A 16,062-nucleotide genomic window follows, 5' to 3' on the forward strand; every position below is an offset into this window, starting at 1 on the left:
AATCTAAAGTACTTATCTATCAGTATCATGTGTATTGTTCATTCTCTTTCCCTCCTTCTAGAACATCACTTTACAAATGTAGGGATCTTTATCCCTTTTTTGAATTTTGTTCTCTTTGTACCCAAGCACCTAGAACAATAAACAGTAGTTACCATTAGCATAGTCCTCTGTCCTCCCCACAACCTTGGGCCCCTGAACCTGGAGCCAAGTGAGGAAGTGAGCTCAGAGCTGGGTTTCTGGCCAGCCTCTGCAGGAGAAGCAGCAGGGCAGCTGAGGAGAGATGTGTGCCCTGAGGTGGAGGCCCTGCTCCCCCTGTTGGAGAAGTTGCCTGGGTTCCAACTCCAGTTCTGTCACCAAGTATGACAGGTCTTCTCTTCTCTGGGCTTGTTTCTATGTCTCTCCTTCACATCCATGTCTGACCTTCTGAGGGTACACCTGGAAGTGTAATTTACTTCAAATCAGAGCTCCAGAGAGGGTGCCTCCCAAGTTCTCGGCGCTCACACACATCTGTCACTAACTTCCCGTGGAGGTTAAAGACTAAAGATGAATTCTGTTTCCATCCCCACATTCCAGATCAGCATCTACTAGGCCATGGAGGGGTTGGCTGGAGGGGCAGAGACGTGGTTCCATCCTCTCGTGAGTATCCTGGCACCAAACGCCAGGAACATGGTACAAGTCGTACCGAAGTGGAAGGCTTTTAAAGATTTCTTTGCACTCTAAAATTATTCCTTTTAACTGCAGCATTCCCAGTTCTACTCAAACTGTTTTAGTATTACCAAATCTAAACTCTCATCTGCAACGTGCTGCTCCTGAATGTCACTCTTGACATTTGGTGATACACCCTGTCATTAAGTCTGCCGACTTGAAAGAGGTGGGGGTTTCGGTGTATAAAGAAGTAACACTGTGATCATAACACTACACAGATTCATCTCCAGTTCTCAAAAACGTGGTGCTGAAAATCACATCAATCCTTATTATTTCCGTGATAACAGATCAGTGTTTTGTGAATAGAGGTGGGGGAGGTGGGGGAAGCCTCCTTGGGATTGTGGGAAAAAGTGTGAGTGTAGAATGTTGAACAGGGAGTTAGTTGACTGCGAAGCGAGTGCCTTTCCTGCTGCTCCGCTTCTCTCTCGCGCTCATATGTATCGTCATGGCAAGAAGAGGAATTGAAGGCTTTTGAAGAAATTTATAAAGTGACATACAGAACAGTCACTGGAGCATGTGGCAGAGAATCTAAAAATAAAAAAGCTTTGAAAAGTTGGGTGTGATTATATAATACAGTAGACTTACTTTAGTAGACACGGACTTTTAAGTGGGGGAGGCTGTAGTTATCCCAGTTGATATTATTGGGAATTTCTGGGAATCCTCAGACATGGTTTCAAGATCATGATTTTTTTTCAATGTGTCACTGAATTTTAGTCATGTGCCTTGTTTTGTATCGATATGTCAGCAAATTTGATGACTCTCCTTAATCATCTACATCTCCAGAAATGACTTCTCAGTCCAAAGCCAGCATGGCTGTTTCAAATATTTCAGCGGTTCTCCAATTATTTCAACCAAAGATGGGTCACTGATTCCTTGAGCTTGGGCAGCATCTTGGAAGACATCATGGAAGGAAAGAACGGCAGCTACTCCACAGTAATTAATCTCAGGCTTACCTGAAGACAAATGTCCAGTTTATTAGGAAGACCACGGGTTTTGTTTGTAGAGATGGGAACAGGCTGTGTCTTGAGGTTTGGGGGAGGGGCACAGAGGAATAGCTGAAATATTTTATGGTCACAATACACAACAAATGTAGTCTTCATTTTTTTGAACACTTTTTTTCCATTGTCATACTGGACTGGATTCAACTTAGAAAATTCTGGATGATTTGTCGTTGGTGTACAGGTAAAGTGAATTATCTCCAATTGTAACATAAAACTATCTTTGATAATTAATATTTGAAAGAGTATTGAATGCCCATTATTCTCAAGGAAAATAGCCTCATCCACCCTAATGTTTACTAATTATAACTCGTTTTCTATTAAAATAAGTGTTCTATACCATTTTGAAGTAGAGGTAATATTTTGAATTCCAACTTTTGGAAGACAATTTTCTTTCTTTTTTTTAAGATTTATTTTATTTATTTATATATACAAGAACTGGGGTACAAACCAGAGGTGTGCGGGGTGAGAGGATTCACCAGAGAGAGTGGGGAGCAGAACAGGCAGACTGACTAAAACACACTGCTGAGGGGAGCAGCAGGCAAGACAGAAGAGGTCTGCTGTGCCATGTGGGTAACTCCCTGGCCAGAAATCGAACTTGTGCTACAGAGGCTGGATAGCTTCATAGTGCTGAGACTTAACCCCTGCGACACCAGGGAGGCCCTGGAAGAGAATTTTCCATGGGTAATTCATGTTTCTGCACACCTTGTGAGCAGAGCTGCACAGCTTTTGTTCCCATCTATCTTTTTATGTTTGTACAGTAATCAGCCTTGAAAGCCAGGTTAATTGCAGACCCTTTGGAGATTGGTTTCCCAGGTGCCATTTTCCTCAGCTGTGACACAAACACAGTCCATGTAGAGTGTCTGCCTGAGTCACTCCCCCTCACCTCCATGGAATTTGGGGAACAAGAGGAGATATGGGGACCATGAAACCCTCAGGGCTTGTGCAGCTGCCTCTGACTTGGGAGTGTCCTGTTTTCCACCATCATCCATGACACTGTGGGAGGTTAACTTGTTAGTTTGCACAGAATTAAAATCTCAGACCCATCAGTTCTTGACACCAACCACCCAAAAAATTTAAATTTTTGCCCTACTTGGCTTCCCACCTCTAGGCAACAAGCTAAATACAGTCTTAGCACGATGAATAAATGTGGGCAGTCTTTTGGAGTTTGTTACGCAGGAACTTCATGCTTCCAGGCAGAAAATCTAGGAGCAAATTTAATGTATTAAAGTCCACATTTAATAAAGACAAAGGTTAGATAGGAACAAAACAAGATTAAAGGAGAAGGAACAATTCTAGAAAATGGAGAGAGAAATAAATCATAAATGTGTCTTTAATCTTGGTTTAGTCTCACAAACTAAATTATTCTGGGCTGAAGAAAATCATAGCCCTATCGCCCTCTACCGGAATCAGGCTGGAAACTGCAGGCAAACAGTGTGAAGTAGCTCTGTATGGCATCTCCTCACACCTGTGTGGTATCCATTGTTGTCATTAACTATCATCCAGTCTGGCAGGGTAACGCTGACTCATCTCGTACTGAAAAACTGGACAGTCCTTCACACACTCACCTTTAATTTGCTGCCACCACTAATTGCAAAAACCACTGAGAGCGCTGCAGTCTTTGCTGGAAGTCCCAGCAAGATGCCCCTAGCACTTCTGCCCTCACCTGCCATTCTCCGGACAACAGCTCTTAGAACCTGTCCCTCCTCTATCACCAAATCTAGGCAGTTCCTCCTGAAAAAGTTATCCCTTTTTTCCTAGGGGCTGAAGTAGGGTTCCATGAAATAAATACCAATCTTTCAGCTCCAGCAGAACATACTTTGTGTACTCAAAAGGTGTGTGCCGAAGGTCCAAACCTGTATCTTAGCTTATATGTCACCCTGTCAAAACCTCAAAGTAGTGTATTAAAATGTTTTGATCATGCATTGAAATCAAAAATATATATAATGCACCAATAAATGTATTGTTTATTTATAAATTATAGAAGTGTACAATTGTACATTATGCACATTATAAAACACAGAAAAATAGAAATTTAAAAGATGAGATTAAATACAAATAACCATTTTAACATCATCCCATGGACTGACCATCTGCATACCCTTGGGATGTACGCACCCTCACTGAAACCACAGCCCTAAAGCTTGCCACCAATGGATGTATTTGGATTTTTAGCTGTGATTACAGAAAAATGTAGAACACTGTTTTTTTTTTAATTTTGCAAAATAATTCTATCTTCACGTTAAACACATGAGATGCTTGATACTCACTTCTTGAGACATTTGAACTAATCACTACACAGTTGGTAAAATGTCCTATTTTGGTTCACTGATAGTTGTTTAAGACACTCAGTAGGGGATTTCATGGAGTTGAGAAAGAACAGTTGAGGAGAAAAAGCCTTCAAGAACATTTTAAAAGAACGAGGATTTGCCTATTTTTTTTAAAAAAGTCAACAAATTAAAAACGAGCACTAACTTAATTCCTGTTCCTACACGAAGACTTCAAATAACAAAAAGGCGTTCCAAAGGCAAATGGATTGCCACGCCATCTGCCTGCCCTAATGCCAGTGAGTCCTTAAGGACATTGAATTCTTTGATTTTATGTTCTTAGTCTCCAATCACAACATAGAAACTCAGTAAATAGGTAATGAACAACAACAAAAAAATACGTAAAGTGCTGGATTACATTTGCAGTAAGAATTGTTGCTAAAGAACGCTCCAGTGTCTACTTGAATGGGCTAAAGCAAATGGCTGGATAAATGTTGTGGTCAAGGGCAATGTGCTCAGAGAGCCTGGTTACATTCAGCACCCTCTTCCACAGCAGTTCCTTGGCCTCCACCCCCTTTGCTTCCACCCAGGGCCTGAGCGTCCCACCTAACAGTGGAGCAGCACAGCACAATGCAGCCAGCCAGCCTCAGCCTTCACTTTCAGTGCAAGCTGGGAGAATAGCTTGTAGTTCTATAACCTTAATTTTTAAAAAATATTCACCAGTTTTTTGTTTTTTTTTTTAACAATTTAAAAGACACGGGTATCTGACTTTGAAATTGAGATATCCAGATGGAATACAGGGCCTCAGTCAGACTTCTACTAAAATTTACATCTGCCAGACTTTCAGTTGTGGTCTCCTCATGGAAGAGTATCTTTTAAGAGGTACTTCACCAACTTAAAAGATAAAAATATTACACCATTTAAGTAACTTGATTTCACAACTAACCAGTGTCACTTTGTGTATACACACTGGCTAATTTCATCTACAGTTCTGTTAATTTATCTGTTGACAAAATGTCATTGTCTGAGGGTATCAAAACTACACTAATTGGGGCCTCCCCGGTGGCGCAGCGGTTGAGTGCTGGATTGCGAAGCTGCGTGCGAAGCTGCCCGCAGCCTCTGCAGTGCTGGTTCAATCCCGGGCTGCCGGGCGAGGGTCCCACATGGTGCTCAGACCTCTCCTGCCGCCCGCTGCTCCTGCTCAGCAGTGTACTTCGGTCCTTCTGCCTGCTCTGCTCCCCGCTCTGGCTCTGGTGAAGTCTCTCACCCTCCTGCACTTCTGACTGTACCCAGTGCTTCCATAAATAAATCAATCTTTTAAAAAAAAAAAAAAAACTACACTAAGGGTTTCCATTACATTAAATGCAACCCAAGGTAAATTATGGCATTTAAATAATAAAAAAAAGGTATGAGAATTTCAGTAATTTTCCAGAGATCATAAACTGAAGCCTCAGTTCTTTCACAACTGCAACATGTGAAGTTTACCCAAAGGACTCATTACGGGAAAATTTATTTGGTTGGGAAGTACATATGTATCACAAAGTTCAAAGACTAGTGGTTATTTTTTGTTGAGATGCTGCTGCTTTTCTACGCACAATAGTGAATTTTTGGGTTGTGATTTGACCTCCAGTCTTAAAAACAGAAAGTTGGTTGAATTTGTAAAGCTTCTTTAAGACAAAATAGCCGTTAGAAGAAATATTTTTCTTGAAAATTTTCAGGAAAACCAGCACACCTGCATGCTAAACATTATTTGCTCACTTGTTTTTCATCCCTCTATACTTTTCTTTAACAGACAACTTTCACCCTCCACCACTTAGGTGAAAAGAAGCTGCTTCACCTGACACTTTCAAGTGAAAACCTGACTTCAAAACCACACCCACTTTCAACTTTTAAAATAAAAAGAATCTTCAGAGGCACTCCTGACCACCTACGAAGGGTCTCACTAACCCCATTAAAAACAGGTAACAAAAGTTCTAAACAGTGTTTTCACCATATAGTAGAAAACATTAATCCTAAATTTAGAGCCAAAAAAAAATTGTTTTTGGCAATTTTCAAATTTTATTTCCAACTCCTTCTGTAACAAAATACCAGCGGTAATTCTGCATGTAAAGTGGCAACCTTTTAAATAAACAAGGTCACAGGATGGTATTCCAACTATACTTTGCCCTATGGAGACTTTGTCAGGATTACTACCATCAATCCTATAATACAGACTTAGGCTTCCTCCATATATAATAAAAATATTCACCTAACCTCAATGATTCATCATGTACACATTTTTACTGCACTATCCCTCCTAGATGCACTGTAGAAGTTCCTCCCACTCATGGATTTTTCTATAGTATACAGAAATAGCAGTCACTTCTGAGGTAATGTACAAATTTAATTTTTACTTGAAAACGAAAAGAATGAATTATCCTATTATATACTTTCTCTGGGAGTAAAAAGACACACACCATTACAAACGTAAAATGAGTCAAACTTCTATTTTATTGATAGGAGTCCAAAATGGATACAAAAAAATGCCTCCATTGCATGTTTTTATATATATATATATATATGTATTTATATATATATATATATATATATATATGTAGTTTTTTTTCCCTTAAAAGGCTTCTGATAGAGTCAGGTAGATTAAAAGCTAAGAGTGTATTTCAGCTTTTATATAGTGAACCTTTTTAAAAAGGCTTAATAACATAAGTCATCAACATCAGAGAATATATGGCCCCACAATCATTTTTAGATCTGTAGCTTATAAAAAGAATCAGATCCAGCATTGATCTGCTAAAATAGAGGCTTAAAAATGTTTTAAGCCATTAAAAGCCATTTTTTAATCTGTCTGATAACTCTGGGCAATTAAAAAAAAAAGGAAAATCCCCAAATGCAGCCTTCTATATTATGTGGAATGTGAGAAAATGCCAACTTAGGGCAGGATAGGTTTTTAAAAAAAAAAGTTTAAAGCTATGAATGGAGCTGTTACAATTTTGTATAACTGCAAAATGTCAATAAATGATAGAGCTTATCAAGAGATTAAAACTTGAGCAGATGTTACTTAAAACGTATTTGTGGTGTTTATCATATTTCAATGTTTGCTAAAACTAATGCTAAACAAAGAAAAGTTGCTCATTTATAGATTGTTTTTCATGTACCCTTGCTTTTACTGGAACCATAAATTGATCAGATAATACATAGCCCACACTTCTGGACAGTTACAACAAAGGGTTTATTATCATTTGAAAATGAAACAGACGCACTGCCCCATACTTGAAAGGCTTAAAAAGCCTTAAGCAATTTTTCCAGACTGAACCAAGGCACCATTACCAAGTTATATTATGCACCCATTTCTAGGAAAGAACACCTCCCTCGGCACGGCACTATTTCTGATTTATTATATACTTCCAAAAAAGAGCAATAAATTGCAAATGTTGTGGTCCAGCTGCAGCACTGCTTAGTCATCATCTTCTTCTTCCTCCTCCTCTTCCTCAAAGCTATCTTCAAAGCCCTCACTGTCCTCCTGGTCTTCATCTCCCTCAATGGCTGTATCCCACTGTGGGTGATTTTCTGGCACAGGCTTGGCCTCATGAACTTCCAACTACAAAGAAGTAGTAAATATAACTATCAGCAATTTGGAGAGCAATAATGGAAGAATTATCTAGTAAGGAAAAGATTCTCTTTTACCACAGCAATTATAAAGACAGAAATTTAACTCTAAACTTAACAGATTCATTTCAAATAGACATTCATCTCAGAATTAAAACAGTAAATCTACTAACATGTTATGGTAATCAAATTTCTAATACTGTTTTATATTTTGAGATGATAGGAGCTATACTATACATAGATTCCATGGCATGAAAGACTAATAATTGTGATTCTTGAGCAAAAACACCAAGTAATTTCTTAATAAATTTTCTGCTAAGAGAAGAAAAACTGTAGCATGGCTTTTGCAATCTCCAAATCCTGAAGTAAAACTTTATAGCTAATGGAAAGAAGTACAGTACCCCTGTGGGAAAATAAGAGGCACCCCTTCACTGCTCTCCAACTTACTCTGGGACTCCAATACCCAGTGAAACGATACTTTAGTACCACGGCGAACCTGGCTAACATGTAACATGCCTTATAAAAAACTCAAGTGAAATGGTAAACACTGATGGTGTGCAAGTTTACTGACAGAGCATCCACCAAGTGTATCATATATAAAATATGAAATGATCTCTTTCCCCCTCTATTAGCCTACATTTCAAAACTATAAATGCTTCCCAGGTATATTAAGCACCTATTTGTCAGACAACAATATTTACTGAAGAGTCACTTCTTACCTTCAGTGGTTTAATCTGATCCAAACCCATATAGGAGTCTGATCTCAGAAATACTGTATACTGATAATTTCCAGGCTTGCCTGGTGCAGGAAACTTCAATTCTACCTAGAAGATGAAGCAGTACTTTTAAAAAACCTGTATTTTGAGGAGCAGAAGATACAACAGCTTGTCCCTAAAGTTCCCAGATTAGAGTTTTAATAGCTGGGTAACTCAGACACAAAAAGTCCTAACAAATGTTACAAAAGTTCTAGCAACAAATATACACACAGACACTCACACACACACACACACACACACACACACACTCTCTCTCTCTCTCTCTCTCTCTCAAGGAAACGATAAACAATGCAAAATAACAGAAAATAAATGTACTGGCTTCTGCCCCCCATTCCTGGCACAGAGTTCCTCAAACCCCTGTCATTTCCTATGTGTTTAAGGGCACTAAGAGCCTCTTTTGCTTTAATATTTGGCCTCGACTCTGGTTCCTGACACTGGACAATAAATCCTTTGGAATTTCCTGGGTAACAAGAATGCCTTTTGTAATGATGAGGGGACATTTGATGGGCTCCTAGATAGAAGCTGATCACCAGAAAGTACAAGTCATGATTAGAATATTAGAATTTCAGCCTCATTCTCCGTTCTATGGCAAAGGCTTAGAAATTGAGTTAATGATCAATTATGCCAATGTGATGAAGCCACCATAAAAATCCCCAAAGCATGGGAATTCAGAGAGCTTTTGAGTTGGTAAACATGTGAAAATGGCAGAGTGGCTTATGCTCAGAAAGAACAGACACTCCACACGCCTTCCCACAAACCTTGCCCTATGTATTGCTTCTATCTGTACATGCATCTGTATCTTTTATCATATTCTTTCAAAATAAAGCAATAAACATGTTTCCTCAAGTTCTGTGCACCTCTCTAGCAAATAAATCAAACTAAAGAAGGATGTCGTGGAGCTTGATTTACAGTTGGTTGTAAGAAGTACAGGTTACCAGGACTTGAAATTATCAACTGAAGGGGTGAGATGGGGGTGGTGGAGGAAGGAGGCAGTCTTGAGAGACTGAGGCCCTAACCTGCGGTTCTCCAGGTACATAGTGTCGGCATTGAGTTACAATGTAGGACACCAAGCTGATGTCAAGAATTGCTTCATGTGAGGAAAATCGCCACGTTTGGTGTCAGAAGTTGTGACTGTAGTAGTAGTGAGAATAAAGGAGAAACATTCAGGAGCAGTAAGTTTATCCGATACAAATACCAATGTCTTAAAATGTCAAAAAGATATTTTTATTTCCTATCAAATTATAAACTTCAAATAGAAAGAGTTACAGCTCTTAAAAATTTAAATTCCACTTATACAAAGGAATATACTTTTTAATAGGGTATTTGGATGTTCTGGTAATCTGTCTCCAATCTTCAAAATGCCAAATTTTGTAGGCAAGGTTACAGTAAAAGATGCCATTAAAACTAAACTCATACAAGAATTCTTTTTAAAAGAAAAAAGATTAATCCACAGTTTGGCCTTTCTAACTATAACATAAAACCTAAAAATCACAGAAGAAAAAAAATTGCTAAATCATGTAGAAACAACTATAATAGTAAGACAAATGGGGACATATATTGGTGAAATGTTACAAAGAATTGATTTAACAGTATTAAAAAAAAGTCTTCCAAAACCAATCAAAAAAATCAGTAGCCCAAGAAAAGTGACCGATGATCATAAACAGACCCCACATGACCCAACTCAAGCACACTGAAAGATGTTCATTTTCACTATTAAAAGAAATACAAAGTTAAAACTACATTAAACACAACTAGCATAGCAAAAATTGACTCAGGTAAGACTCATCAATGTCTATTAAAATCAGTGGGCAAAACACTCATTTTTTAGTCACACAGTGCCCAAGAATTGCTGCACAGGTTAGAGTAAAGAAGACCTTTTACAATATCATCATAAATAGCCAATGAGACAAATTCAAATCAGAAATAACCTACAAAATAACTTGCCAAGACTCATCAAAAACATCAATGAAGGATTAAAAAAGAAAAACTCCAAGGAAGTGTTCTAAAGAGAAATGACAACTAAATGCAATGTCTGATCCTTGATTGGATTATGAATTTAAAAACAAAACAAAAACACAGATACTAGTGGAGTATTTAAGGAAACTTGAATATGGACTGCATAGATAATAATACTGTATCAGTACTAAACTTCCTGAGTATAAAATAACTATTGAGCTTATGTAGGAGAAAGCTGTTTTTCTTAGTAGATACATGCTTAAGTATTTAGGGGTATAAATGTCATGATGTGGATAAGTACTTAAAATGGGTGAGGGAGCACACATACATATGTTTTTTGTGTGTACACAAAGACAGATATAAAACATGGCAATATGTTAGCAATTGGTCAATAGAGGTAGAGGTTCATCATATTGTGTTTACAACATTTTTATATATTTCAAAAATTTACAATAAAGATCAGAGGGGAAAAATAACACTGAGATACAATTATTCACCTCTCTGATTAGCAATGACATTCAATTGTCTGGCACACTGAGATGCAATCGGCATACATAAACATTCATTCTCCCTATAGAGAAATAATTATGTAGCAATACCTATCGAAATTACAAATATGCAGAGCCTTTGATCCATTAATACTACTGCTACGAATCTATGTGCAAAATGACATGAGGTTATTCACTGCAGCAAAAGACAAGACATAACTTTGAAGTCCTTTAAATAGGAAAGTGCTGGGGCCTCCCTAGTGGCACAAGCGGTTAAGACGCAACCTATGAAGCTAACTGCAGCCACTACAGCACGAGTTCGATCCCCAGCCAGGGAGCAACCCACATGACACAGCAGACCTCTCCTGACTCGTCCACTGCTCCCCTCAGCAGTGTATTTCAATCTGCCTATTCTGTTCCTCACTTTGTCTCTGGTGAATTCTCTGTCCCCCACCCTGACACCTCTGGCCTGTACTGCAGCTCTTGCATGCATAAAAATAAAATAAAATCTTTAAAAAAAAAATAGGAATGCGCTGGATAAACAACCACACAAAAGAACATCTACAGCTATAAAAATGAATGAGGAAGGTTGTTCTGTATTAACAGCTAACAAATTTCAAACTGTAACATTAAACAAAAACAGCAAGGTACAGAACAGGGTGCATGATATACTTTTCGTGTAAAACTGGGCATTTGCTTGTAATTTAAGCAAACTGTGTATTTGCTTGTAATTTATATACAACACCACATGAAGAATAACACAAATTTGATAACACTGATGGGGAATGGGTGACTAAGAGATAAGAACACAATATGTTTTCAAAGTGCACACTTTGAAATATTAACCAGGTGACTGTATTGCCTATTCAAAAATAGGCTAAATTTATATTTAAAAAAATAAAACTGCACTGTCTTCAAAGAAATACACTTAACTCTGAGTGTTAAATGAAAAACATGAAGCTTCTTTATACTTTTACTACTTGGTTATAAAGAAGACGGAAATTTTTGGGATTTAAAAAACCAGCATCAAGAATCATCTTGAGGGCCTCCCCAGTGGTGCAGCGGTTGAGCAGTGGGTTGCGAAGCTGCCCGCAGCCACTGCAACGCCGGTTCGATCCCCGGCTGCTCCCCGGCCACTGGAGGAGGGTCCCGCATGGCACGCAGACCTCTCCTGCCATCCGCTGCTCCCTTCAGCAGTGTACTTTGGTCCTTCTGCCTGCTCTGCTCCCCACTCTGGCTCTGATGAATTCTCTCACCCTCCCGCGCTTCTGACTGTACCCAGTGCTTGTATGTATGTATGTATGTATGTATGTATGTATGTATAAATAAATAAATAAAAAGAATCATCTTGACATTCAAAAGTCTTGCTCTTGTTCACCAAGTCCAGGAAGACAGAACCCAATTCCTAGGAAAAATAACATAAGGGAACAAAAAAAAAACCAGAAAGGCATTCCTAAGGGTAAAATATGTTCATATTAGTGATGTCATTAACAGTGGGCAATGTTAAAAATCAAATAAAAAAATCAAATTACCAGTTCTTACACTTGTTTTTAAGATAAAAGTATAAATCCTAGCACTGAATCAATCATAATTTAAAAAAAAAAGGCAAATTCTTATTAAAAAAATAACTCAATTCTGGATGGGAGGAGGAAGAAAAGCATATATTCTTAGATACTAACAGTGAAAACTCCTAAAATAAAGCTGAGAGCAAGTTTTAAAACACTGGCTACGTTCTTTCTTTTTTTTTTTTTAAAGATTGATTTATTTATGCATACAAGAGCTGGGGTACAGGCCAGAGATGCGGAGGGGTGAAAGGATTCACCACAGAGTGGGGAACAGAACAGGCAGACTGACTGAAATACACTGTTGAGGGGAGCAGCGGGTGAGATAGGAGAGGTCTGCTGCATCAAGTGGGTTGCTCCCTGGCCAGCCGAGGATTGAACTCGTGTTGCAGAGGCTGCGGATTGCTTCATAGTGCGGTGCTTAATCCCTTGCACCACCAGGGAGGCCCCTAAGTTGTTTCTTTTTAATAATTCAGTATTTTAAGTTTTCCAATGAACCCTCCCTCCAGAGACATCAAAGAATAGTTACATGCCTTAACCAAAAATGTAGTAAGCCAAATGTGATAAAATGATTACTAAAACAGTTTTAATAAAACAGGCATGATGGTGAGTTACTGCACAGTTGTCAAATCTGAAATGTTGTATAATTACCTCCTCTGTATCTTTTAGTGTACACACATGATATGGCATAGATATTAACGTCTGTTCCTTCCTATCTGCAATATAAAGCCACCACCATTCTTGCTTTTCCTGAAAAAAAAAGAGAGAGAGAAAATACACCTTATTTTAGAGGTATTATACTTATTTTCTTCACTGCTGCACCCTCAGCATAGACCTACTGTGGCAGATACATACTACAGTAGTTATGTATATACATATGTTTGTCTACATTGTGTTTTGCACACACAAAGTAGATGAAAATGCAATAGACTGAAAGTGGAGTGGTAGTGCCACAGCTTTATGGACCACAGAGTGTCTGCTGCAACTACTCAATCTACCACTTGGCATAAAGAATGAGTGTGTAAATAAAGAATAAAATTTCAATTACAACAGGGAAGGAGTCAAATTTTCTTTCAGGCTGTTGTTTGCCAATATCTATTTTAAAGCCATGCAGTGATCTGGATTGTTCCACTTCTCCAAACTTGAATTTTTTTCTCTGTTAAGTAAGTGCCTACCTCAGGGAATACTGCGATGATAGGTAACAGAAGTAAACACAAGCTAGATTGCACAGCACATAGAGTGCAATAAATGAGTTATGACTATTATGAAATAAGGTACACAAAGCTATTACTAAAGTAATTCATTGCTAGAAATATCACTCCCAAAAGATAAGTGCAGGATATGTTCAAGGTGTGCATTTCTTTGTTACCACTTCCTTTCTCTCCCCTCTTTGAGACTAGTTGATTAAAATTAGAATCATTCAAGAATATTTATTAAGAAGCCAGTAAACATCGATTAACTGCATTGTACCTGTGCCTTTGATGCACATGCTGAAAGTGGAAAAGATGCTTGACCATGAGTTATTCGCACTTTACACAAAACTGTTTTCTGTTATATTAGACTCCCAAACAACCTTAACATAACTGTAATTAAATATAATAAATTACTTTCAAAGTGTGTAAATCAACTATTAATCTAAAATTTTAAGTAGTTGTTAGGTCAGTATGTGGGAAGTCAGACAGGTAGATGTTAGGAAAATTCTAAATAAATTTTATCTGATAAATGGTCTTTGAGATGTTTACCATGCAGTTGCAGATTAAATTACAAGGGAGAAGGAAAGCATTTTCACAGCTATAATGTTCTAAGGGAGTGAAGGAATAGTTATCATCTTAACTAAGGATGTTATATGGACACAAATAATATAGCTTATCACATCCCAGGGCATTTTTAAAACCAATCAAAGAATGGTATTTACTTGATTTCAGGAGCCTTTGTGTTGGCTGACTATCACTGCCAATGGGCAAAATGCCCCTAACAGATGGGCTAGAGTTCAGGACATGCCAGAAGATCAGCGTGTGCATTAAGATGGAATCCCAGGCTGACTTCTCTCCAAATCCAAACAACAGCCTGTGCAGAGCCACAGGAAAGCCATATTACTTAGGAATTTGCTTTCAGCAGCCTGGAGCAACTCTGGATTAACATTCTAGAGCAGAAAGCAGATTAATACATGAAATCACCTGCCAAACACGAGTGGTAAGCAGAAGGTTCTGTGGCAAAGCTGTGAGGCAGTCTGTGAAACAGTTTCCCTGAACTAAAAGGCAACTGGTTCTTGACCTCTGTTTACAGTCAGAATCATCCAAAAGGCAAAATGTCAAGCAAATCCCAAATTAGCCTATCAAGGAGATCAAAAGTTGAGCAGGTCGCTTTCATGAAGAAAACAAGGTCAAGGAAACAAAGAGCATTGCAAAGACCTGCCCTGCGCTTCAGGCTGAATCATGCTCAGGTCCTACTGAACTTAGCTGGACCTAGCGTCACAGGCTTGCCTATTCTCACAGACTAGGGCAATTACCAGGGCCAGAGCAAGTCTAGTGGCTCTGGGCGACAGACAAGCCGCGGGGAAAATTTAAAGAATTTTTTCATCCTACTTAAAACTTAACAGCACAATAGCTATGCAGGCATAGGTGAAACATGCATTTGTCTGGTTAAGACTGCCTGGCCAGCTAATAAGGAATCATCCTTAGCACAATCCTAAGTAATCTAAGCACAGAAGAGACAGAAGTGGAAGAAACCACAAAAATTAAAGCTAACAAGTAATACATTACTAAATGTAATTCATATTGAAATATATCTTTTAAAAATGGTCTATCAAGGATAGACCACACTTAGCACATTTGTTAATGTGGTTTGAAACAGGACAAATCAGAGAAAAAGGCAACTGAGAAATAATCTAAGGAGAAATTGAATAGAATAAGGAAAATCTGAAAGCATGTAATACTCACCTCAGGAAAGTAAAGACTATAAACGGGATGGGTTATCTTTGATTTGGTTTCCAATAGAGCTCGCTCCTTTCGTTGTATACTTTGTTGTAATTCTTGCCACTCCTAGTGAAGTAAAAATTAAAATATTTAAAATCACATATGTATTTGATAGTTTTGAGGAGTTCCCACCTTCATCCAGCTATTATTCCTGACAATGCTAACTGGCACTGAGTTCAGTCCCACAAGTCTGATCCCTTCTGCATTTAAACCTTACAATGCTTCAACTATTAAATCTGACCCCTTTAGCATCAACTACACCTACACCGACTACATATTTATGATCTCACCCAAGGCTATCTTTCTTCCTTGCACTTTTTATTCTAATCATTTTAGATTACTTACACTTCATTGAACTGTTTCAATTTTTGTTTTCCCCTTTCTTTGGCTGACAAATTCCTCTTCATTCTCTTAAGAACCTCCTAAACCCTAAAGTATGAGCTCCTGAGACTACAAACTTCCCTCCACCTGAGGACTGTCAACCACTCTCTCCTTTGTGCACTTTGCACAAAATGTGCACAATCTCTTTTATACTACATTTATTTATAAGACTGCCTTCCCCATTACCTACATATCATACAAGGATAGAAACTTTCACATTTCACTTTGCACTCTTTCACCTAACAGAGGGATGTGACAGATGAGTAATTACTTGTTATTTCTTGATTGAATGAATGTATTTTTGGTCCTCTGTTAAAAACCCTAGAGTTACCTCTACTAGCCCTACCAATC

The 16,062-nt window shown here is 38.3% G+C and overlaps 1 protein-coding gene across 1 annotated transcript in view; it reads right to left on the reverse strand.

Annotated features, from left to right (window-relative positions):
• Positions 1-6,548: 6,548 nt before the first annotated feature.
• The window catches only part of SEC63 (SEC63 homolog, protein translocation regulator), a 64,194-nt gene continuing 54,680 nt past the window's right edge, over positions 6,549-16,062 (reverse strand). The window contains exons 18-21 of the mRNA XM_037520178.2: positions 15,295-15,396; positions 13,007-13,105; positions 8,293-8,397; positions 6,549-7,565 (exon numbers count right to left, since the gene is read on the reverse strand). Coding sequence (XP_037376075.1) covers positions 7,422-7,565; positions 8,293-8,397; positions 13,007-13,105; positions 15,295-15,396 — 450 coding nt within the window. The 3' untranslated portion in view covers positions 6,549-7,421. The remainder of the gene's footprint in view (positions 7,566-8,292; positions 8,398-13,006; positions 13,106-15,294; positions 15,397-16,062) is intronic.

The sequence above is a fragment of the Talpa occidentalis genome, unplaced genomic scaffold (genome assembly GCF_014898055.3).
Source record: "Talpa occidentalis isolate TD23 unplaced genomic scaffold, MPIMG_talOcc4v2.1 talOcc4.2, whole genome shotgun sequence".
NCBI classification, from domain to species: domain Eukaryota; kingdom Metazoa; phylum Chordata; class Mammalia; order Eulipotyphla; family Talpidae; genus Talpa; species Talpa occidentalis.